Genomic DNA, 25,634 nt, shown 5'->3' on the forward strand with positions numbered 1-25,634 from the left:
CAATTATCTTTGCAGTGAATGTGGCATCTGAGTTGTGCAAACTGAGTCACACCTGAGCACCTTCTGCTTCTTTCCCCATTGTCTATTCCCAAGGATAAATAGGTCACAGCATATTCTTTCCGTTCACCTTCTGTTTCTTGATTGATCTGTTGCTAAAAACAGATGTTTGAAGATATTAAACAGATATTTCCCACTATTTAGATTTGTGTCTTCCATATCTGGTAAATGAGATCTGCATTTTCACCAGTGACAAAAACTGGTTTTGTTGCTTGCTGTAAAGCTTCTCTAATATGTGCCTGAAATGTTGGTCCTAATTAAGATTATTTCTTCCCCTCCCTTTTTAAGGAGGGTAGAATGTGCTGGTGAGGACATGATAGTTGATTAAGATCTGTTACCAGGATGCTTACTTTATTCCTGTTAAGTCTCTTGCAGATGTGTGGTTCCAGCTTATCACATAACTTGAAAGGAGTCACATTGTGCTCTTTCCACCTTTAGACCATTCTGCATTAAAACATAATTATTATGCTTCCCCCTAGAAATGTGTATTTCTCACCAGCCATGCTCAGGTCCTGTAAAACACTGAAATGTCTTTTAAGCATTTTTGCCTATTCAGAAAATTATTGCAAACCTCTACTTCTGCAGCACCTCCTACCTAAGAATGCCAGAACCCTTCCCATGCATTAATACTTGAGAGAAAAGGAAATATCATACTCAAAAGATAGACAATGCAGAAAAATGCTTTGTGAGTTGGCAGAGCTCACACAGCAGCTCCATCATGGTATATTTACATTTTGCACAAGGCTCTTTTCTTTGGTGTCCTCTTCTGTGCTTTAACAACATCAGCCCCTAGGAGCACATTCTTCTCTCTCTTCTGAGAATTGATTTATCGCCATAAGTATGGTTTATTACACAGCCTCATGCTGTAAATTTTTGCTGCTCTAATGGCTGATAGAAGTCTGGCACTGCAGTGAGTTCCTGCTCATTTACTCCCTGGATATCGGGTACACTGCTGATGTGAGAATGAGCTTCCTGGGAAGTCTCTCTTAATAGAGAAATGTGAGAATCAAAGAATTCAATTCTGCTGGGATTTTTCCCATTAATCAGGGGTCTGGCTGGTTTCACCATTTGAAAAATCCTTTGTTTCCTTCATCTTCATTTTTATTGCATCCCAAGTTTTACAGGGAAGCTTTTTTTTTTTTTTTTTTTAAATATAAAAACAGAAAGCAAAGAACCAAGCAATAACTGTGAACTACTGCCTGTGTAGAACAGTTTCTTCACACAGTGACACAGAGCCAGGCTGCTTAAAAAATTTGTACATCTTTGGGTGTACTAAATATAATTTGTCTTAATACAGGCAATAATCAACACTGCATACATCTGTGAGGGGAGACAGAGGACTAGGGGTACAAGGGGTCCCACATATCTTTCGAGATGATTTCTGTAGTCTCATGAATTTATTTAGGGGCTTGGAAGAGGGATTTAATTCACTACAGGAATTGCTTGCCAGTGCAAGCAAGACTTAATTCATAAGCAGCCTGGTATTGTAGAGTACTTTACAGTTTTTATGTTGAAGGTGGCTCTGTACTGCAAAGTACTGTCATTGTGGAGAAGTGACACAGTAATATGAAGAATGATTCTTGGAGGGTGTGTGTGACTGGAAATTGTAAATGTAGCTGCAGCCCATATAACCATACCTGAACCAGCTGAAAATAGGCTGTTTTGGGTAAGGCTGTTCCATGTCTGCCCCAGACAAAAAAATGAGTGAGCACAAAGGCAAATGGCAATGGCTTTTCCCTCTCTGCTGTTTGAAAGGACAGCTCTGCAAAAAAAAAAAAAAAAAGCAAGTTAAAGTTCATCCCCAGGGAAGCTGAGGTAAAACTGTTCAGATCTAGAGAGTATTTCTTCCATTAAATCTATATTATAAGGTACTACTTCAGATTGTACTTCAAAACGTTTCTTCTGTGTTCAGAGCTGTCTTTGGGCTTTGGGAGCAGTCCCCATTATCCTTCTCCCTCAGCAGCTGCTTTCTCTGGGAACAATGAAACTGGCCATGACCTCAGTGGGTGCATGGGAGGCAGGCCCATTCCCATCATTATCTGGGAAGGGACTTCAGAAAAAATCCTGAAAGACACATTGCAATGTACATCATAATTCAGAAGGAAAATGTGTGGTTCTTGACCCTGTAATCAGAGTCTTGTGTAACCAGGTAATGTCCATGGTCAGAGGGAAGGATTTGCAGTTTTTTACTGTAGTAAAGCTGGATCCTCTGGTAGCCAGTCTTTCCATAAGAGGAGAAGGGGTATTCCTCTCCATCTGGAGATCTGTTACAGGTGATGAATCTCCTGGAGGAGATTTTGTTTGCTGAACACTTCTTTAAATATCCTCTTTCCCTACTTTCAACTGAGCTCACTGTGGCTTTCACTTTGGTCCTGCAGCAGCTCAGACATGCTGAACATCTTGCTCACATTAGATTGCCCTGTAAAATAAAAGAGTGGGGAGTGTTGAGAGTGAGCTGAGAAATATTTAAGGGAAAGAATTTAATGAGGGAGGCTTACAAGTAGAAGGCTGCAGCCTTGTGAAGGGTTAAAGTCTTTCTGGGGCAGAACTGTTTGAGAGAGGTTTTCTCAGGATAAGAGCATTTGTCTTTCCATTGGAATCACTGGAGCCCCATCGCCTGTGGACCGTAACAGCAATGTTTACCTGCTTGTGAGCAAGCTTAGTTCTCTACACAAGATTTCTGTATAACAGTTTTTGGGTTTTGTTATAAGGTAAACCTTGTATATGAAATAACAACTTTCAGAAATCCCATTACTTCTAAATTAAAAAAAAAAATGAATGAAAGAGTGAATTGGGTTCATATTAAATATAGATTGGTACAGGATTGAGTATGGATTGTTAATATCCCTCAGATTTATCCTTATTTCATTAACCATCAGGTCAAAACATGAAAGAATGAACAGCCACAATGGAGATTACACCTTGAAGTGACAGCCCTGAAGTTCCAGAGAGTCATTCCCAACTCTCTAATTTGTGGGAGCCTCATTTCCTGATGTATAATATCATATGTAGGCACATCAGTAGTTAATTTCATTTTCTGCATTAGTTTAGTCATGCTTATCAAGCACCACTGTTTCTGGAAATGCGCAAACTTCCCAATGTTCAGAGCTTCTACATACAATGGTATGTGTAGCATGCAAATTATAAATATGAAGAACAAAAGTCAGCAAAGGTGTGTGCAATTCTTCCCATTTTTGGTGTTCCACACAAAGGCTTGTTTGTCCTTTCCCCAGGACCATATTACATGTCCTTATTGCATGTATATGTTGTGTGTGCCCTGCCCAGTAGCACTGAAAGTTGCTAACTCTTGACAGTTTGAGGGCAGACACAGGAGCATCTGTTGTATGTCGTGGCTTTTTTTTTTTATTTTATTTTATTTTATTTTTTTTTATGCCTGCTGATAATGTTGATACAAATACTTTGATCTTTAAGCAGTTTGACTTCATGGAAGAGATTCTGACCATGTGGATGTCTAAGTAATTTCCATCAGCTCATAAATCTAAATAATTTTCAAACTCTCCTACTGGTTTTATGATCTCCTAAATTAAACAATTTGACATATTTTTCAACTCTTCCAGATTTTTGGCTAAATCTTTGGAGATGGTGAAAGCTGAGCCTATAGTGTCCTGTTTCTGTGGCAGGAAGGGCACACACAGTATTTGTAGGCCTGGGCAGATGAAGATGGTTTTCACCTGCTTTGTTCTTGTGCAGATGTTTGTCATGCTTAGCATCCATTCTCCTTTTATGCCTTTATTAAAAACCTCCTCTCCATACAGCATAAATTTTGTAGCCTACTTGAGCTTTCATTGATGTTGCAAAGGTTTTCCCATGGCAGATATGAACAAAGAATGGATACTTGAATATTTTTTTTTTTATAATAACTCCTGTGGTTTAGGAGAGGCTTATTGCTACCACTGGAATGTAATAAAATCCTCTTTTGAATATTTTTGATGAAGGGTGAACTCTTTCCATGCCTGAGTCTGTGTAGTACCTGCCCAGGCATCAGATCCTGCTCAGTCTTCCTCAAACTGCTCTTGACATTTAAAAAATGCTCTGGATTAAGGACTCCTTCATGTCTCATATCTGCACCTCACAGACACAACTCTGAGCTTCCTTTCTCTGATAAAATTGCTACATGAAAAGATGTTTCTTCCAGACTTGTCAGATTCCTGAAAATTTGTGATTTGTAGAAGAAATTCCACTTTGCCAGAAATGTCTGGACTGAACAGAGGAGGAAGGAGAGGAGGAGGACCTTCACATTCACCTCTCCTCCACTTCAGAGTTCCATGTTAGACAACGGGCTACTGAGTCTGTTCTCATTCAGACCAAATGCGACTTTTGGCCAGATTTTCTCTGTAGAATGGCTCCAAGTAGGGCTATTTCATTGCATTGAATATCAGCAGGTTGAAATTGCTGAGGCATCTGTCAGAGAACAGTAACTATCACTGCTTTCCTCTTAACCAAATCCTGCATGGCCGGCAATGGCGCTTTGCAGCTGGAAGGAAACAAAGAGCCATTATTTTCAGTGCATGGTCCTGATCAGGTTATATATTGATAGTTTGTGCTAGGAAGAAGGGTTTATGAGTGCCTCTGGCAACTGGTGGTTTGAGCTGTGCACCTATAAATTCCAAGTTGGCAATATCAAACAAAAATTATTCCCTGGCTATAGCCTGGGGTAACACAGAGTGGGAAAAGCCAAGCTGCACTACTAATCCATAACCACAGAAATTACCTCCATTCCAAAACAAACACTACATAAATTTTTTTAAAGCTGGTCAACACAATATATATAATAAAATGTCAGTGGTATAATTCAAACCAACCTTAGAAATTGTGATATATTGCATTTGGTCTTTTATACAGTTCTGTATCAGAGTTGACTAAGAACAAATGTCGACAGCCATTTTTGAAGCTCATTGTGACTAATATTATCACCAAACCATTCTACTTTGATGACAATACTTGTGGAATTATTACAACACCTACACCCTAATGCAAATATACTAATTATAAATAATTTTTTTCTCATTTAAAATGTCATAAACATTTGTGAATCTCAATATAATTATCCTGTTGTTCACAATGATACAGCTGAGAGAAGACTCTAATGTTAGAGTTTTGGCAGCAGTTGCATTTGAAAAGTAATAAACCCATTATGTGTTTGGAATATATCCCCCCATCTGTTGACAAAGTAAAATTATAAAAAACATTGGACTGAAATCAAATGTTTTTAATAACCAGTTTTCTGTCCCCCAACAATAAAATAAACACAATCTAACAAATAAAATGTACAACAGTTTACACAAAACAATTTTTACAGTTTCATGGGACATTCTGAAATTTTCTCTGTGGAGATTCTCAGGTATTTCAGGCAGGTGTTTGTGCTACCTGTAAGGCCCACTTGCTATAATGAATTTCATTTTGTGGGAGCCTACTTAACTTACCCTGCTTAGTTAAATTATTTAGCAAATTAATTCTGCTTTCTCTCTAACTCTTTGCTGCATCTGTGCTCCACAGCTAAGGGACAGAAACTGGGATATTCTAAGAGCTGTTTGATTCACTAGCCAATTGAGCTTAAAAGGCATTTACAAAGTACAGAAAATATATGGTATTTTCAGACTTCTCAAAAGGGCATGGTGCTGTATTTTCTTTTTTTTTTTTTTTCCTTTGATAAGCATGCTGTCTTTAGATCATGGACCTGTTGGAACATGCTGAGGCTTCTCTCCTTTCCACTTTTCCCTCCCTTTGCCCAGGTCATAGGTCTGGCTGCAAACCTCTGCTGTGGCCACTGAACTCCTCAATATGTTCACTCCTCAATGTGACCTTCACTTAGTTTTTTATTATCAGAAATTGCTCAAGCTAAGGACACATCTCTGGGTCCAAGCATGGTCCTCAAACACAAGGGAATTTTTCTGACTATTACCTGTATCTAGGAGTCACTTCTTCACCTGATCTCCAGACCTTATTCTCACTTGCTCACCTTTTACAGAGGGCTGCTGAGCTCTCTGTGTACCTTCCGTAGGATTTTGGCGAATTTAGCACTTATTCTGTAGCCCTCATCTTGCAGTTTGAATTTGCTGTATTCCAGTAAGGGATTCTTTGTTGCAGGCAGGTTGTAGGAAATCACCTTTGATTCAAATCAGGATACAGTAAAATGCAAATCCAAATATTCATCAACATACAAACAGTAATCACAGTTAACAGGCACTTAGGACCACAGGAGACAGAAAATCATGCTGAAACTACCATTGCCAAGATCCAGCCCAAAAACCCCCTCTCCCTGTATTTACCTGACTTGAAGTAGATGCTCGCTGGATGTATTACTTTGTACACAACCAGTGCCTCAGGTTGCCTTCCCCAGGGACAACCCATTCTCAGCAGAACATGCCAGGTTTTGTAGCCCCTCCCACTCCTGAGGTCCTTTGTATTCCTCCTCTGTTTCACTTTCTACACATTATCCCCTTCAACATTATTCTGGGTGATAGCTGTAACACAGCTCTCAGAGGCAATGGTTGGACAGAGTGACTAAACTTTAATACATCCAAGGAACAGATCTAATCAAGAATGAAGACAGAGGGGTACAAAAAAAGGGGGAGAAGGTATCTCTTTCTACTTCCTGATTCACTTTACCTGACAGATGGGAGACGAAGCCATACCTGCAGGGCAGGGAGAGTCCAAATTTGTCAGGATCAAATGGAAAGGAGGAACTGGATGAACAATATTGGTTTGTAATGCATTAAATTCTATAGATATGAGGTATTTCCTTCTGAGCCAGTCACCCCAGGCTGTATTTGCTACAGGTGGAGAGAAATAAGTATGGATTACGACAGAAAGATTTCTCTCATTAGCCATTTTAGACATATAACTCAGGTATCTCAATAGCTCAAATGGCTCCCTCTCCACAGGTGTCTGTTTACACATTTCCATTTGCAATAAAGACACCCTTTGGTGGCCTGTACAGATTTGGATATCTGATCTTGGACAACTGAAGCATTGGGTGAAAAATATCCTGGATTTAGTGGGTGCCTTTCCATGCAGAGCCGGTCTCATCCTTGTGTGTTGGCAAGCAGCTCAAAGACATGAACTCACTGCAATGAGAATCAGTTCATTTGGGGACACACCAGACAGGAATCAGCAAGCTTTGAGTTTCAGTCGTCAGGAGGTGTTTTTACAACATGGTACACTTCAAATGCTAATGATTATATGATTTAATTCAGAGGGGTCACACCAGACTTTGGTAGAAATTCAGACTTCAGCCTAGTTGTCCTCTCTGCTGGAAGACACAGAGAAAACTATGATAAATTAAGTGTCAAGTGTGATGTACAAGTAAATGTTGCCATGAAGTGTGCTCCTCTGGAATTTAACCAAGCTTATAAGCCAGTGTAGCACTATAAACTAGATTTAGTAGTGGTAAAGTCAATTCAAAATGTCTCTCTTTTGTATCTAAATACCTGTCAGTCTTCTTTTGCATAAGATTCATGTGATGATAACTTTTTGAAACATATAAAACAAGCTTGAATTTTCAAGAAACCTTTTATTACAACTATCTTGTAAGCAAGTGTAATTTTCTACCATAAATAGCACTGAGCTTAAGTGTCTTGTGTAATAAGTGTCTTGAGTCCTTTTAGCCATTGCATTCTCAGTTACACATTGATTTTTAGTGTAGTGGATAGATAAGGAAAAGTGAACTTGTTTGTGAAATCAAGGAATGCATCTGGTCTTTCCTTAATTCAGATATGGGCTTTCTGAGAAGCATTTAGCCTAACTACCAAGTGTCACTTTCTACTTATCAGCTGGAACCGGCATGAAGGTGGGCTCTCCAGATCCACTTCTTGGTTACAGTGACTGGTTTCTGAAGATAGAGAGTTCAGTCAGGTGATTCACCCAGGCTGTTATGACAGCTGAATTCTTATTTTCTTCCCTGATTTCACAGCAGTCTCCCTAGATAAGGCTTTGAAAGACAGAGCTAATAGGGTGCTTGTCAGCAACATGGCTTTACTTGTTAGGAAACTGGGAGCACTTGAGTTACTCAGATGATGGTGGTGCTGCTCCCAGTTCCTTTCATCTGGATATTCCTACTTCAGGGAACAGAATGTTGAACAGCAGTGATTTATATGATTTCTTCAGGCCAACTTGATGTCTTTCCTTTGAGAAGAGGACAATATGGTGCTTTTATCAAAGCCTTGGAAAGCCATGCCAAGGAATGAGTTGTCCATTCTTATTATCCCATGAGAAAATAGGATTGTTGAAGCACCTTGCTGTGTGCTTGCACTTCTCCACATTTGTTTTCTGCCTCATATGAGCCAGTTGCTGGCCAGCCCTGTTGGCACATCTAGCATTACCAGGAAAGCCTTTTGAAAATCAGATCTATATAAACTATCCACCTGCTGCCTGAAAATCCTAGTTTGCTGACTTAAGAGTTTGCTCCTCTTAATTATCCATCACCTTGAAAAAATTTTTAAAAAATCCTGAAAAAAAAGCTTATTGAAAAATTTGCAGTATTTGATAACTCCTGCACTTCTGCAATAAAATCAGTAAGACTGCACAAGGTTTTTCAGATTTACTGATCTTACAACTTTTGAGTGAACTTGGCTAAAAAAAGTGGCCTATATTTGTGGCATGTAAACTTTCCTACTTAGAAAAATTTTTATATGAAGTACAGCTTTGTATTTGCAGCTCTGAGTGTATGACTAACAAAAATAGAGGCCATCAGCTGAAGTATTTTTAATAGTACACGTGGCTTGCCAAATCTAGACAACTTACGCAAATAGAAAAATAATTTTATGTGGTTTTATTTTTGTTTCTAAAGTTTGGGTTACACCTATTAGGTCCAATTAGGACCTATTAGGTCCAATAGCCTCTCTAGTAACAGCTATTTTGAACAATAATAACCTTAGGATGTAGCAGAGTTTATTTGCTTCTGTTTTTCTGAATTATATAATAAATATTATAAATATATACTATTTATATATTATATAATGCATTTTATATATAAATATATAAATATAATAAATATTTTGAAACTAAGCTTGCACAAAATATGTAAAGAAAGAAAGGAAAAATTTCAGATGAGCTTGAGGTTGAAAGTTGTTTCACCATAAACGTGGTTTTGAGCTAAAATTGGCTGTTGTCATTGGTTGAATACTGTTAGAGAATACAGAACAGTGAGGATCCTGTGTTTGGTATACTTTGCACATTTAGATGTAGTTTGCACATAGCAACTTATACCTAAATGACTGAAGAATCCTCAATAGTACACAAATGGATAAGTGGTAGATGGTAAAAAATAATTGCTTATGAAACCTGGTTTTTTTCTGTTGTTCTAAATCTCATTTAGCTGTTCTCTGTACATAAAGAGAAGGTATTTGTATAAAATCCCCTGTAAGTTCCAGAGTCTTCTCAGAAATGGCTTTACATATAAAAATCACTTTTTCTTTTACAATGTTTTTCCATGCTTAGAGAAGATCTACTTTATCACAGAAAATACTTGCTACATGTATTACCACATTATGTTGAACTCATTATTTAAGACTGTATGAGATGCATTTCAAAATCCAAGTTTTTCATAAAATCTCCTCTGTCCAAATGTCAAAAGCCATTGAGATCAATATTTGACTGAAAAATTTAAGGTGAAGTATTCTAAAGTTCACTGAGAAGAGAATATTTGACAAGACCAACCATAGTGCCTCCTAAACCAGTCTTGCAAATGAGTTATTCTAGGCTGCAAAAGGATTGTATGCATTTGCTAATTATCATCTGTTGCCAACTGTGTGTCACTCTGGACAAGCCCAGAACATATGCAAAAGATCTGCAGTCAGTATACATCATCACTGGAACTTAGGATACTCATTAAACTGGAAGATATATTCTGGTTTTTGGAATAAAATTTCTTCTGCCTAAAATGTTGCTGTATATTCATCTGTTGTGACATTTATATGACTGCCCTTTATATCCTCATGGTTTTTTCTCCAATAATATGTTTTCCAGTCAACCACTACTGGACAGTACCTTCCCGTGAGTCTTATTAGAGATTTAGGCTAGCTACCTGCCTGTAAATCCATGAAAGCTGTTTTGTATCATTTACTCCAATGCACAGTTGAAATGCCAGCCTGTACCAGAACACACACAACTACCTTAGTCCAACAAGGTCCAGTTGCAAATGAGGGTTTAGGTCAGCTGTAAGTGCTGTCCCTCTCCTGCCCCTGGCAGTTTCAGGAAGTGTCCAGTGCACAAGGAACACACTTTTTAATATGAAATTGTATTAAATCCCCATCATATGTTCAAAAATGCTGTTTTCTTCCTGCCTTGAGTGAGAACATGGCTTCCTCAGAGGAGGGGTTTGAAGCCCAGGCTCCTCTTCCCCTACTTTCTCATGCTATTGGCTTGACGTGTATGGGATTAATAACCAGATAAAACTGAAGGAGCAGAGAGGGTGTCAGCAGTAACAGGATTGAACTCAGGACCCTCTTCCCTCAGCCCCCGCTCAGGAGGGCCATTGGTTCCACACCTAGGCAGCCTCTCACACATCAGCAACAGGATGGTGTGATGGCTTCAGACAGCAACACCCGCCCAGCCCAGCCAGAATTACACCTCCGTGGCCCCCAGCCTCCCCTGAGGGTTACCCCAGCACAGGTGTAGGCCAGCACCTCGCCTGGCCCAGCAGCACTGCTGCTGCTGGGGATGTGCGCTGTGGTTCCACCTGAAACTTGGGGCGTGGAGGCTGAGACAGCAGAGGGAATCCTCCTCATTTTGACTTGGAAACTCAGCATGTCTGGGATGAAAATATGAAATCAGTCTGTGTAACATATTTGCCATTGTTTTCAGGAATTCCAGCCCATCTGATATAAAAACCAGTTTCATTAATCAGTCAAACTAACTCACATCCATTGGCAAATTACCCACACCAGAGAAGTGGTTCAAGTCCAGAATAAACTGAGCCCACTCTGCCCACTGCTTGGTGGCACTTTGGTCCTCTGAAATGAGCTGAGGACTTTGTAGAAATTCCTCTAGCTGGGGATGTTACACAAGGCAAATAAACTACCTGAGGGACTATAAAGGTGGAACTATATTATTCTAGAAGTTCCTGATGAAAATACTATATGTGTCACCTATCCCTCCATGAAAAATATAAATTAAATAATAGGGACTACTTAACTTCTGTGTGCTTGAGGTTAAATGTTCAGCTAATGTAAAATGTCTCATAGCAGAGCCTTCTGTAATTTACCCCAAAGAGTTTAAAGGGTATGGATGGGGTATCTTCTGAGTTATCAGTTTTTGCCTTTTTTTAAAAAAGAAACCTGATTAAAATTAAAAATCCTGGCCAATATAGTAATAGGAAAAATGAATCAAATTAGGGGAGTCTTCATTGTGACATTATTCTATGGAAAATAGTACTTTACAAGTAATTTGTGGATTAATTAAAATAATGAGATTATTTACTATCACAATAATTTGTGAAAGATAGACAGACTTGATAGTTTTGATGAGTTTTCAAATGTGTAAAAGGAATAACAATGATTACATGCAAGTCATCCAATTAATAACTCTTTTGATGAAGGATTAAGAGTCACTTTCATGTCAGTATCTCAAAATGTAGTTGTATCCGGTGTCCAAAATGTGGTTGTTCACCATGGAAAGACCCATAAACCAAGTCAGCTGTTTGGCAGATTTTCGTCTATGTAAATCCTTATTTTAACAAATTATATGGCCACAGCTTATAAACTTTATAAGAAAGCAATCACCAGACTTGTTTTTCTTATCGGTTTTGGATATTGAAACCTAACTGTAGATTTTGCAAAATTAATCACTAGGCTAGGGAGTCTATAAACTGTACCATATTACATAGACATATAAATGTCCAGTACTTTTTTCTTCTTTTAAATACCAGCTTTAGTCTGTGCATTTTTAGAGTTTGCAAGAAACACACACACACACACACCCCAAAGCCTAAATAAAACCAATCCACAGTGAAGCCCTTGAAAATTGTAAGCATAAACTCCAGCTTTAAGGATCCAAATTAAATATTCATATGCACTAAACATCTTGTATCAGGAGGTGGTTCTCTTGCTGTTGTCATAAGTCAGCCCTTCGCTCCTTGTGTCTGCTTCAAATGCTTTTATCCCTGGGAGCATGAGGCTTGCTTCATCCTGCTTGCTTGTCAGCAGGGTTGATGCACTGCATTATAAAAAGCATTCTCCACAACTGCTGCTCACAGGCAGCACTTTTAGCTCTACACACACAACCCGCAAGATTCTCTATCAACATAATCATTATTTATCCAAAGCTTTGCCAGTAAATTGAGCCTAACTAGTCTTTCCTTGGGGTGAATATGCAGAAGCCTCTATTTTATTATTGCTCATGTAGAGAAAGCAGCATTCTCCTCAACAGTGGTAGGATCTGGACGAGGAATACGCCTCACAGCTGTTGCATCATTTCTCCTGGAAGGCAATGACTTGTAGTATGGTGCTTAACCGAGGATGAACTGGCAGAAAGGCAGCCAATAACTGTGCGTTATTTACATCGTAGGCGTATTTTAGCTGCACAGTTGTATCCTGAAAGCCGCATCTCCCTTAGCTGAGAGATTCGTTGCATTTTACTGGTTTGGCCAAAGCTGCTTCGTGTTCCACAAGCAGCTCTCAGAGACTCCCTGGGATCAGTAGCGCTAATTTCTAGAGAAAAAAAAGGCAAGATTTACTGTGTTACAGAAATGGGCAGCTGAAGCATTGGAAAAGACTTGTGACATAAATTGGAGATATGCGTCTATTGCTGGTTTAGTATAAAAGGCCCTGAAATAGATGGGTGTACACTAATGTAATTAACACAAATCAATAAATAAAACAAAGGAATTTCAATACTTTGGCACAATTAGTAGTAGTAGTAGTAGTAGTAACATTAAATTTATTATTATTATTATTATTATTATTATTATTATTATTATTATTATTATTATTACTATTACTATTACTACTATTATTATTATTGGCTTTTTTATGAGTCTGACTTATTTGGGTCCCTACCTATTAATGCTTTAGAGTGAGAGTGGTTTTTTATTCTTGTACCCCATGGCAAATTTCTTATGTACAGCTTTGCGTGGCCACAAAAGCTCCTAATTTGTGACTAGATTGTATTTAATGCTGAGAGACTTAATGAAAAAAACAGTATTAATTAAAATAATAGCAATATCCATTTTTTGTTTAATTGAAATGGTGTATTTTTAAATCAATTTGTTGAATAAAATACATAATTAGAGGTAACACTTGTATAATGATGGAATGGAGGTTGTGACATATCAATAAACTGTTTCACAGGACACTATTAACATACCAATCCTCTCCTCCCCCCATATCTCCTACAGTTTCAAAACAATCAAGTTAGGTTCTAATACTTTCAAAAGCTGATTGATATAAATAGATATCTGCTAAAATGTATAGTATTCTAATAAGGTTCTCAAATATTTCCTTTAGTTCATTTTGATAATTATTTAAAGAACAATCCTTCTAAATTTAAAGGAAATAAGTGGGGCAACAAATTAAAATGTTGATTGCTATTCTGCTGCCGAGAATTAGAAAACTTCTGTGAGTTTTCTAATTATTAGGAAAGTATTTTGCGTAACTTTGCTACCTTAAATTACATATCTGACATATAGATATCCACGTCTCCACTTACTTGCTGTAATCTTTGCAGGGTACTCAGCATTTCCAAAAGGTAACTTATACCACCTGTTCTCTTATGCTGTGCAGGTAGTCTAGATATGTAACTTTCAGTGCCCAAAATAAGATTAAATTTATTCCATGTTATCAGATACTGAGAGACATCCAAAACTTCTCTCATCAAATCTTTGCTTTCTGTGGGATCTATTACATGAGATTATTTCCTGCTCACAAGGATCCTAAATATCCCTTAAAGGGATTTTTTTCTACTACTTTTTACTTCTGCTGAACAAACTAACTTTAGAAGGTTCTCTCATGACAATCAAAAGAGTTGCAGTGGTCACTCTGTAACCTGTGGGGTTTTTTTCCTGAGACCCCAGGAAAAAAGAACCACCCAGAAGTGCATACTTTTTGGCATATAATCAGCACATAAGTAAGAATTTATAAAAAATAATTGTTTGTTCATAATGATAATGGGAATGCTTTTTAAAAAAGTTTCATCGGAATGAAAAACAATCACTGAATTCTTTGCATATTTTATTTTTCTTTTTGATTTCCAACTCACACACATCTGGCATATTTTACATCTTTGCAATAAAACATGGTTACAATAGCTTAAGGAATTTATATATCCAAAATATTTCACCATGATCTCAAGATGAAATGAACTTGTCTTCCAGATGTTCAATAGTCTCCCAATTCTAAGCTACAAACTCAAGATATTGCTTACAGACAGGTGATGAATAACTTAATCATTACGCTGATCCCCATGATTTCCAAACCTTATAAATACAAACAACAATGAAGAAGGAAATTCAGGGCTAAACTTACTAATACAAGGTGGATAACAAATAAGTAATCACATCAATAAATAATGATATGTTCCTGGTGCAAAGTGCCAATACAAAGAATCCATTATCTTTTTAAATAAATGACTGCAAGTGAGTGTAAATTCTGAGAAAATTACATTCCTGTTACATGCCTCATAGCCCTACCGACACAATATGTACATCTATGACAATACAGTCACCAAATATACAAAGAAGAAACATGAATTAAAGTGTATATACCCCTGGGCGTGTAATTTGATCAGTACAATGTGCAGAAAATTATTCTGATAGTTATCATTACAGTATTGTAAAAGATGAAGTTCCTTAGTCTGAGTGGCTTCAGGTGAGATATTCAGAAGAACTGAAAAGAACAACCTCAGTCACCTTTGAGATGAGGCTAAGGCTGTCAAATAAACCAAGCTACTCAGATTATAAATTAGGGAAAAAAAAATCAGTGGGGGCTCTCTTGGCCATGATTTATGTGCCAAATGTTAATAATCCAGAAGTATAGCACTTTGTCTGTATTGGGAATCATTAAGCATTACAAAGCATTAAACTGAACTTCCTTCTTTGCTCCCCTTCTGTCTAGTCTTTAAATTCAAAAGGGAGGAAATTAATTTCTATTTTATAAAGTATAAATATGGCAAATGATGGCTTTTTATCCAAATGCTTCGTGAGCAGAACTCCACTTAAGAGGGGTAAACTTTAGATTCAAAAAGTGAAAAATGTGTTGGTGAAAATGTCAGAATTACTGTTTGCTCCCAAATTCAACCCTTTAACACAAGCTGTACCCTTAGGCAGATCTTCAGTCTGATTTGTGTGAATGCACCTGTTCCTTCAAGACATCAGGTTTAAAGTACATGCAAGTTGTAACTCCACAATAAAATTAAGAAACAGTTTTGTTCTTTATACAAGGTTTTACTTTTACAAAAGTATCCCTTTAAAGTTAAGATGTGCATCTGATGTACAAAGTATCAAACATATTTTTTTTTAATCTCAGCTTGAAAAGAGGCTGGAGATGGGATGCATGTTAGGTTCAAAGCCTAAACATTGAAATAACTGGACACAAGGTTCCCCAGAATTTTCAAAAGTCTCTTGTGGCGCATCCTACTACCTTTTCTCAATAAACAAAGATATATGAAATAATTACCAAAACATTTCCTAATTCATATAATTTACATGATACAAGCTTGCTTTTCAGCAGCTGGTGTTCAGTTGTGAAAAAACACACAAAGTAAAATGGTTGCTGACTACAATGTACAGCTATTGCTGGGTGTAATGGAATGTACAACAGAGGTCAATGCAGACGTGGTCTTCCACCAGAGACTACACCTTTCTTTGCAGCACTTGTGCTCTCAGCTTTACCTGGGCTTTCAGTTCTTCACCATGCTTCAGTATCTGTTCTGATGTTCATAATGCCACCGGTTAAAATCTATATTAAAAGCTACAATGCTGCCAGAAGCCATGCCAGTAATCAGAGTTCTGAAAAAGATATCAAAGATGTTGATGTTAATTCCCTTTTTCTTTCTTGAGCTATTGCTTTTCATAGACAGAAAAAAGCTAGAAAGAACAAGGCACTTTTTGCTACACAGTCTGAAGTTCTTAAGCTTGGCTGAAAATCAGAAATGTGTCTCAAACTTTTGCAATTGGTTTTAAGGCATTTAATAGGTGCTACTGCACTCTGACCCAACCTGACTATTCCTTTGTTCTTAATGCAATTTTAGCCATATTTTTCTAGCTGTGTGTCTGGCTTACTAACTTCAATAAAATAAGACCTCACCTTAATGTTAAGTGCTTGCCTTGTAAGACTCAAGTATCAGAATAAGTGTTGAATCAGATAAATTAACAGGAAAACAACTGGAGTAATTGTTTCTTACACATCCTGTTAACAACTCCATACTGTATACTCAAAAGTTCATGGAGATGTATTCTTTCTGGAATATTAGTATTTACATACAAATATGAATGACAAATTCACCTCTGATCATGAGACAGATCCATAGCTCTTATGCCAGCATCACAGCCAGGGTAAATATAGAGCTGCTTGAAGTCACAGGCTTGCCATACTTCCACTACACCATTGTCTCCTCCTGTCACCAGGTTCTGCCCATCACTGCTCAGGAGGATGGCCTTCAGGAGAAAAAGAACAATCCTAAGCACACAGTTAGCTTTTACGGAAATGGATCAATATTTTAAAAATTGAATTGACTTAAAAGCATTTCTTATGTTCTGCCTGCCCACCTTAAATTTGAAGCAAAATGCTTTCTCTCCTCTTTCTCCCTACTCCAAAAACAAACCAACAAATTTTGCATCATCAAATTTTAAAAACAATTTTGTGGTATTAAACATGATAGATAAAAAAAAAGCTCCTTGACTGAATCTGCCAATGCTTTAGTTCAGCACATTTCTGCATACCATAATTTGTTCTACAATACTCTGTGCTATCACTACCACCTAAAGCAGAGCAGCGATCTGCATTCTTAATGCTGCTTCAAGTGCTAGTGACAGAGCAGAGCCCTGAAGGCATGAATTCATGTCTTGGCTAATAAATGAAGAATGAGGACTTTTCAGAGCATTTTGTTTCAAAGACATATTTCCCACTGAAATTTAATTCCAAACAAAAATTCTGGGAATATTGTGGGCTCATAAACTATTTGTTCTTATTTATTCTGGAAAAGCTGAAGTGCATTTTCATATTTGGAGATGGTGATGAAACGATATGTGTTTGAATGGCTTAACCATGAGGCAGCAGTTTTACATATATGATTTCCTCTAAACCATATGGCAAATAAATCCAATTTATTTTAATAAATAAAGGCAACACACAACAAATGCTTGGTTGCATTTAGATTTACCCTGGTTGAATCATTGATCTCCATCTGAGCTAAGAGTTTGCCATTAATGCTGAAATTGCTGAACCGTCCTCGTTCATAGTAGATGATGCAGTGACCTTCACTAGACACTGAAATTAAGCGAGGGTACAGGCAGTTTTCTGTTCCTTCCAGGGCTCTCAGCAAGTCTCCAGTAATTGTGTGTACTAGGCAAGGACCTTCTGTATATGAAAACATAATATATAATTTATTTGCTGTTTACACAAACAATATAGGCTGTGCACAAAAATGATGCATAAAACACATTTATACCACATTAGTGTTGCATAGATATAACAAGCTGCAATGTTTACTTAAAGACTTTAAAACACTCAATAGAAAGGAAATGCAAGAGCTAGCATGTTAAGAAAACAAATACAATATGCCCAGAAGTGTATTATTTACTTAGACTGGTAGGAATTTTCCTTGATCTGTCTTCTAAAACACTCTTTCCTCTTCCCAAGCATTCAGAAGCTTAACTCTTAGTGATTTTCTCCAACAACATGAACTGTCTTTAGCCTGCCCATTCACATTAAGCAGATGTGGCCCCATCAGTGACTAGTGGGAGCAACTCCCATAGGGCATGTAATCATATTACTGCATATTTCTTCTATAGACAATGGCAGTTCCTGCAGATCCTCTCCCTCAATGAACATGTGATATGCATAGATTTCAGTCCTGATTTGTTTCAGCAATGGGAGTCATGTGAAAGCCAACAGAGTCACAGTGATACTTGGACTATAAGAGATTTTAGAAGATCACACTATAAGTCCATTTGCTCCAGAGAGATTTTAATATGAGATTTTAATGTCTTTTTATTGCACTCATGAAAGAAACAAACAGCTATGGAATCTACAATGTACATTTTAAGACAGAAAACTAAGCTTATTTACATTTCAAGAACAATGAGAAAAGTTTTTTTTGAAAGTGAGATCTGTATCCCTACTAAGAAAAAGGGTCTCTTCTCTGATAAATGTAATGAGTCACAGGAAATTCTAAATGTTTTCTTTTATGAATCACAGGATAATCCTGGACGGCACAGTAATTTCTTCCTTATACAACTGATTCACGACCCTGAAAGTAAATTCATATTGGCATACTCAGCCACCTCATGTTAAGTCCCTCTAAGTTCTTTAAAATTCTGCAGCAGCTGGGTTTGCCTGGGTAGAATAAATCATCATCAGCTCATTTATCTGTGAACCCTCTGATACAGGCTTTTATCTGTGTTTGCTTAAAGACTAATGCAGAGGGACCCTGAGTTTGGCTGCATCCAAGGGATACCACTGCAATGAAAATATGAAGCTGCCTAAAAGCGTAAGAAATAGCAATAAAAAGACTTAGCTCCAGCATCACTGTACATTCTTTTGAAAATGTCTTGACTTTGCCTATGACTGTTATGTAGTATGCCATTACAAGAGTTAATGACCCATTAGGATTTCCTGTTAAAAATGGCTTCACTCAAAAGTTTCACACTCAGCTTTAAAAATAAATGTTATGCTCCAAGACAGTATAAAACACAATAACCCAGGAGCTCAGCTGTGAGCAAAAGCTGGCAGAGCAAGCATCACATCCTTCTCACCCTCAGAAGCAGCAAACTTAAAAATGATTACAAAGATATCCAAGGGGATGACTAAAACAGGCATCACTATGGATGGAGATAGGAAGTCACTGGATGGGAATGTAGGAGTAGAGTGGAAATATAGGAGTAGAGTAGAGCCAAACAGGAAAGGAAAAGAGAAAAAGACATGCAGTTTGACAAGTTAAGAAGCTGAATGAGAGAGGACAATGAGGGAAGAAAAGTGGACATGGAATTAAGGAGAAGTAGGAAAAGATGGGCATAAGTAGTGAAATGGAAGGAGAAACAGAGTAAGGAAGGATGAAGCAAACACTCATTGAGACTGGTGCTTTATTTACATTGATTACCAGTAATGCAGGATATTGCTGCAGGCTTGGGAAAGTATTTTGAACATGTGTGTTAGCAATTGTTGGGTGCTCTGGATTCCATAGATAAATAACAGGAAAACCTGCAACTGCTCATTATTTAGAAAAACCTTGCAACAAATCCTACTGGACAGAATGCTGCACACAGTTCCAAAGCAAACTGCTCCTGCTTCTCTGGAGAGTGAGGTCAGGCCTACAAAGTACCTCTCAACTAAGATCAAGGTGGAGAATTTTGAGCTGGCCCTTCCTGACATGCCTGTCTCTATCAACAGGTTTCTTCAAAATCAATAGATGTCATTAGAATTATTGTATGCATTTCTATAAAATATTCTTCCAGATCTGAGAAATAGCTGCATAAACTGAGGGCTGGAAGGAATGATCCACTTAATTTGTGTCTAAACTTGTAAGTGAAGATAGTAAACAACAATTTTCAGAGAAAAGTGCTTCAGATTCTCCTAGAATTGCAACATGTCTTAGGGATAATTAAAGTATATGTAGCTTGACAGAAGTCTGAAATACCACTAAAAAAGACTCTAAAAATATTAAGACTTAAATAATAAAAATGTTTCTGACCTTTAGCACCACTGATAACAAGTCCCAGCTCTGCACAGACCGACACACAGACAACTTCATGATCATGACCAGTTAGAACGGCGCGAGGAGCTGGATAATCACCTGTTTAAAAAAATAAAAAAAAAATATAAAAAAAAGTGAGAAAGAAAACAAGGGAATGCCAAATCAGATGTGGTTTATCAACAAAAGAACTTTGATTTGCCTGAAATCATTAAGCATGAGAGGTGCAGTGTGATTAAATATCTCATAATTAGGATACCGAGCAAAATATATTCAGATATCATAAAGCTTCACAACCACAACTTCCCAATGGATTAATGAATTAATTGAAAGAACACAAAGTGTGGTGCTATTGAAAGCAGCTGTGATGTAAAATTCTGCTATTCAACATATATGTCTCCAGACTGTACAAATGAAATACAGAAAATTGGGATATTCAAAAGCACTGGAGCTCTGTCACTGTAGTTCACATACTAAATGAAATTACCTAGGGAACTACAGATAAATTACTGTAACATTAATTGTGTATAAAATAACAAAATGGTTAATCCACAATTTTTCTCAACAAGAATTGAAAACATCAATCTCATTAATAGCAGTCACCATTAATACCAGTGTTGGACTGAAGTCTTACCTGGTTTTGGTAGGTAGAGGGGTACAGTTGGTAAAGACACCTATAAAAACAGGCTCCATTTATTTTTTTTAACATATTTGTCTTACTGTTTTGAATTAAACCAGTTTTATATGCAATTGACTGTGGATGACATAGGCATGGATGGCACAGAAGCTGGGCCAATGACAAATCTTAAATTGTTTTTCTGTAGAGAGGTATGTACTATGAGCCACATATAAAGATTTTGGAAATCAGGGTTTGGAAATCAGCTTTCAGTTAGGAGCTAGAAAATTATTCTTAATCAAATACTAACCAATAATATTATCTATGGGATAATATAAAGCTTGGCTGTTAAGATAGGTTTGTAGTAAAATAATTGATGCAAAGTTTCATGGGCAACTGTATAATGACAAGAGAAAGACATTATTGTATATCATGATTATATCATTGTCTAGTTAAATAAAAAAGTAGCAAAAAGTGTTTTTCTTTATTTTCAATGCAGCCAGGTGGAAGTTGATGTTCCTAGACAAGCACAAGCTCTGTTCACTGGAGGGAAGATTCTGTTCCAGGAAAAATGATATAGAGTAGGATTTATGGAAAATTCCCTCCGTGTGAACTTTCAGTGCAATACCTAAGACCAGCAAATAAGAGGCAAGAACTACTTGAAGACCAGAAGGATGAAAGTCTTGTATCCATGTTTACAGAAATGAACTCAAAGGAGGGTCACCCGACTGACACAGGAGAGTAAGACAGGAAGCTGCACAGTGTTAAGTGTTTTCTCTCTTCATTGCATAAGCAGCAAAGAGATAACTTGATTCTACTAATTGGGAGTAACAGGCACAAAATATGTCCAATAGCCCAGAAACTTATCTTGCAGCTAATGGCACAGAGAGGCCCAATGGGTGAATGGCTGCACACATTCCAACTCTGCAATAAAATGCAGTTTCCCAAGTGGAAATGCAGTTAAACACTAAATCAAAAGGGAACTTTTTGGTAGCTAAAAAATATTGCATGGGTTTTTGAAAGATATGCATTAGGAATGGAGGCTTGGATAGACTTTTGTGGGTCAATGAATTTAGTTTTTATTGCAGACACATGATGTAAACAGTTAATGAAATGGTTATCTTGGTATGTGACTTGGAAGGATGTTCCTGACTCCTACTCTAAAGGAGAGAAATATTCTGAATTACAGTTTGAACTTCTTCTTGTCTACCTAGGACCTCTTTGTTCTTGTATTAGCATTTTCCTTTAGCTTCAGGTCTTCTTTCTGGCATATTCCCCTCTTACGTACTTAAAGAATAAACCGCCCTTTTTGGTCATTCCTTTTGAGCCTATTAACAAAGCCAAACCAAACCCTTATAAACTCCTTTGAAGGGATGGGCTTGCCATTTTTTAGCCACTGTAGCAATCCATTTCTTGGCCTATCTAGCTTTAAAAATTGGGTTTCCAGAAATGTACAGAAATGTACATAGTTCTCAAAAATTTAGCATGAATCTGCTGTTTTTCTTGTCAAACCCTAACATCTTCTGTCATCAAAATTTAATAACAATTCCATGAATTTTAATATCTTTCTGAACAAGATGAGAGATACCAACCATGGATTTACAGACTTCAGTTTTGGACATAACAGAGTGGGTCAATTAACAGGTCTTGTTATGCCAATGTACAGACACATTAAAAATTTCTTACCTCTAATGCAAACAGCTACCTCAATAAATCCTAGTTTCCCAAGCTTTAATTTATACTGCAAGAAAAGGATCTTTTTAGTCTGGAAACTAAAGATGTGAACTGAAAACTGAGCTTTACTGCTAGGGAAGGATGGATGTCAGAAGAAATAGAAAGGTGCTTTGTGCAGCTCATCAAAGCCATATTTTGCTTTTTATAATTTCACCATCACATTTGCTTTGAGAACCCCATCTCCTTTCAAGGTTTTCTTTTCTCTAAGTACATAAAATAAAAGCCAAAAAATAAAAAAAGAGCAATTAATTAAATTAAAATTTTTCCACATTTTTTTTTCTTCTGTATGTCCTCCTGGAAAAGAGAGGATTATGCTCAACAGCCATCTTGGCTCAAGCCATGATTATAGAGGTGTCACCAGACTGCATCAAACTGGATGACTGAAATTATTAAATGACTAAAATTCTTGAAGGAAAAGAAAGAAATACTGCAATTCTAAAAAGGACATTTTCCTCGGTATTTCCTAGGAAAGTTCTATAATATCAAGGAACTGTAAAATTCCAGAATACACCAAATAAGCATATTTTCTTGACTTCTTGATTTATAAAGGAAAATACTTATAAGAAACAGCTTTCCTGAAACATAGATCTATGAGTCTTATTTTGTCCTGTTTTTCAGTAAATACAAATTAACAATGGAACATCAATATTAAGAACAACAGTCCAGCAGTAATTGAAAATGGGATGTTTCACCCTTAGGGCTCAAAGGAAAAATTATTCAGTGAGACTTTCTATAGAAAAAGCTGTGGCATGAACCTCAGTCATATTACATTTTATTGCAAAGGAAAGAAGCTGTGAACTCCAGGAATCATTCAAAATCTAGTAAAATATTCTGTCACTGTCACATCACCACTGATAGATGCAGCCAGAGGTCAAAGGCTCTAAGGGAATTGCAGGTGAAAATATCCTACCTAAGAACTGAGATACCATCACTGTAAACTCCCTGTAATTTCCCCAAAGGAGAACCTTTGAACTGAATTACTAGAGGGCAGAAGGAAAAAAAAACAAATATGGGCTGTATTTCCAAACAAGAAAGTTTCTTCTAGAAAGTCTGAAATAAAACACATCTTGCCTTCTTGCTAAATAATATAATGCTTAACATTATTGTAAGGTTCTTTGGGAGCAGATGGTGCTCCTGCATTACAATGAAAAAAAGAAGAGCGAAAGAAAGACAAAATACAGTGTTACTATTTCTTTCATATTGTCCTTTTCCAGGAATTATGTACAGATTTCTATGGGGACACATCTAGGAGTCTTCTGTATAAAGAAACATGAAAGCACATCGCAAATTTTAGCTTTCATTTAATCTCTCACTTTGATGAAAGCAAGTACAAGGCTACACCTGAATGACTTGCTGAAAATTATTTACTTTGCTATTTGTTTTACTGCTAGAACTTTTCAGGGATGCTCATCAGAAAACAGAATTTTAGAAAATACAATGGCTTTCATGGAAGTAAAAATGCAAGAGCCTTTTCAAATTTCGCTGTCAGAAAAAAACATCTTAGAGTTTAATTAAAAGATAGTGCTACAACCAATAAACATGAATATCTCAAATAAGAATACAGTCAATAACAATGCCCACAACATGAGGGAGCAATGAGTGTAAAAGAAAGACTGCTGTCAGGAAAATATTAGTATATTCAAAATATTCCCAGCTCTGGGAAGCAGAGCTGGTTTATTTGGCTGAGGAATGTTGTATATAGCTACATACAATTCACCCAGGTGAGTGGGCTTTCAGGTACCTTGCACTAATCCAGAAGGTAAAATATAGAGGAGGACAGGAGATTATGAATTTGTAGCACCTCTTCCTGTCTCTTTCACTAAATTGCTTTGGGATCTTGGGCAAGTTACTGAACCACCCTGCACTGTACAATTCCCATGGAGTGTTCAGCATAGCATGACATCAGTTGATAAAGTACTAGAGATAACTCAGGTGGATTATTGGCTCTTTTACACAGCAGCCTTAGAAGTGAGATGTTTTTGGCAACCAGAGATGGTGCCAGTAAAAATTACAAACTAGTTTTCAAAGAGCTTCTGCTCCAGCAGAGCAGTGCTAAGATACTGTATTTCAAAAATTAATACCTAAATTGTACAAACTTACAAGTACTATAATAACTCCTTAGACAAAGCAGATACCACAGTTGCCCATGTGCCAGTGCAGAGCCTTCAAACAGCCACCCAGTCCTCTTGATGCAGAGCACACTGGTGACTATTTCTAAACTGCTGCCATTTCAAGGCTGAACCATATAAAAATGTAGAGGGATGTAAAATAACAAATAAAAGTTCTGAGTTCAGAATAACTGCTCTTTCAAGACACAGTCCTGCAGAACCCTTGATGCTCACAACTTCAAATTGTTTCAAAATTATGTTATGTAAAAGGAACACATAAAGATATACTTCATGACACAAAAAAAAAAGTATATTGATTTGATAAAGATATTTTACGGTAAAATTTACCCTCCCTTTCAGTTATATACTGAATATACTCACTGGAACAGGATGTATTTTTAGCACCTGTGAAGATAGTGTCATAATGCTAAACAAACCCATCTTACGGCTGATAGACACAGCATTTTTTCAATGGTCAGTACAGTTGCTGTTAGAAAAAGTGGGGTTAACTCCCACACCTCTTGTGACCATCCTCTTGGAAGCTACAATAGGTAATGAGAAATGTCAAGTCCCAAGATCAATGAAATTTCAGGCTCTAGAGAAAAAAACAGGAATAGCATTGATCCTTTTAAAGAACACCAGTCAGAGGGTGAATGTAATATATTGCATGGAGAGGCTCAAGAGGATAAGCGGCCAGGTCCAACATACTTACCTGACAAAAAATTCAATCAGCATTTAGCACAAGCTGCCTACCCTCCCTTTCTTTCATGCAGGAGTCTGATTCCAATTAAAGTGTGCAAATTAATTTTTATCACTTCCAAATTAGTTTCTGAATTTGTGTCTGTTTCAGATGAAAGCATCTGTCCCTCACTTTTCTGCAATTCTATCATCTACTTTGGTATATCTGTTCAAAGACTGAGATAATTCTCATTTTCAAAGTCACTTGTTTGAAAGAGACATTCAATAAAGTAATCCTAAAATATAAAAATGAAACAGCTATAATGATACATGTTGAACTCCAGGGCATATCATGTACTTTCTTTGCTCATTTTTGTGATGACTAATACAGTTGCCATGTGAGAAGAAATTTGTATACAAATTAGCACTCAGCTAAAACAAATCTCAATATATCATACGAGAAGAAAAATCAAAACAAATATTGTCAAACTCCATCACAATAATTTTTCTATTCAGTCTCTGAGAACTGCAAAGATTTACATTTCCCATATCACTTCAAACAAATAAAATAAACAAAC

At 37.0% G+C, this 25,634-nt stretch overlaps 1 protein-coding gene and 1 long non-coding RNA gene across 3 annotated transcripts in view; one reads left to right on the forward strand and one right to left on the reverse strand.

Annotated features, from left to right (window-relative positions):
• The window catches only part of LOC131590342 (uncharacterized), a 37,835-nt gene that overhangs the window by 9,292 nt on the left and 2,909 nt on the right, over nt 1–25,634 (forward strand). The gene's annotated exons all lie outside the window — the stretch shown is intronic.
• NBEA (neurobeachin) overlaps nt 14,122–25,634 on the reverse strand; it is a 461,177-nt gene continuing 449,664 nt past the window's right edge. For both annotated transcript variants that reach the window (XM_058860312.1, XM_058860303.1), the window contains exons 55-58: nt 19,921–20,022; nt 17,392–17,588; nt 16,515–16,666; nt 14,122–16,018 (exon numbers count right to left, since the gene is read on the reverse strand). In XM_058860312.1, coding sequence (XP_058716295.1) covers nt 15,928–16,018; nt 16,515–16,666; nt 17,392–17,588; nt 19,921–20,022 — 542 coding nt within the window. In that variant the 3' untranslated portion in view covers nt 14,122–15,927. The remainder of the gene's footprint in view (nt 16,019–16,514; nt 16,667–17,391; nt 17,589–19,920; nt 20,023–25,634) is intronic.

Source organism: Poecile atricapillus, chromosome 1 (assembly GCF_030490865.1).
Source record: "Poecile atricapillus isolate bPoeAtr1 chromosome 1, bPoeAtr1.hap1, whole genome shotgun sequence".
Taxonomy (NCBI): domain Eukaryota; kingdom Metazoa; phylum Chordata; class Aves; order Passeriformes; family Paridae; genus Poecile; species Poecile atricapillus.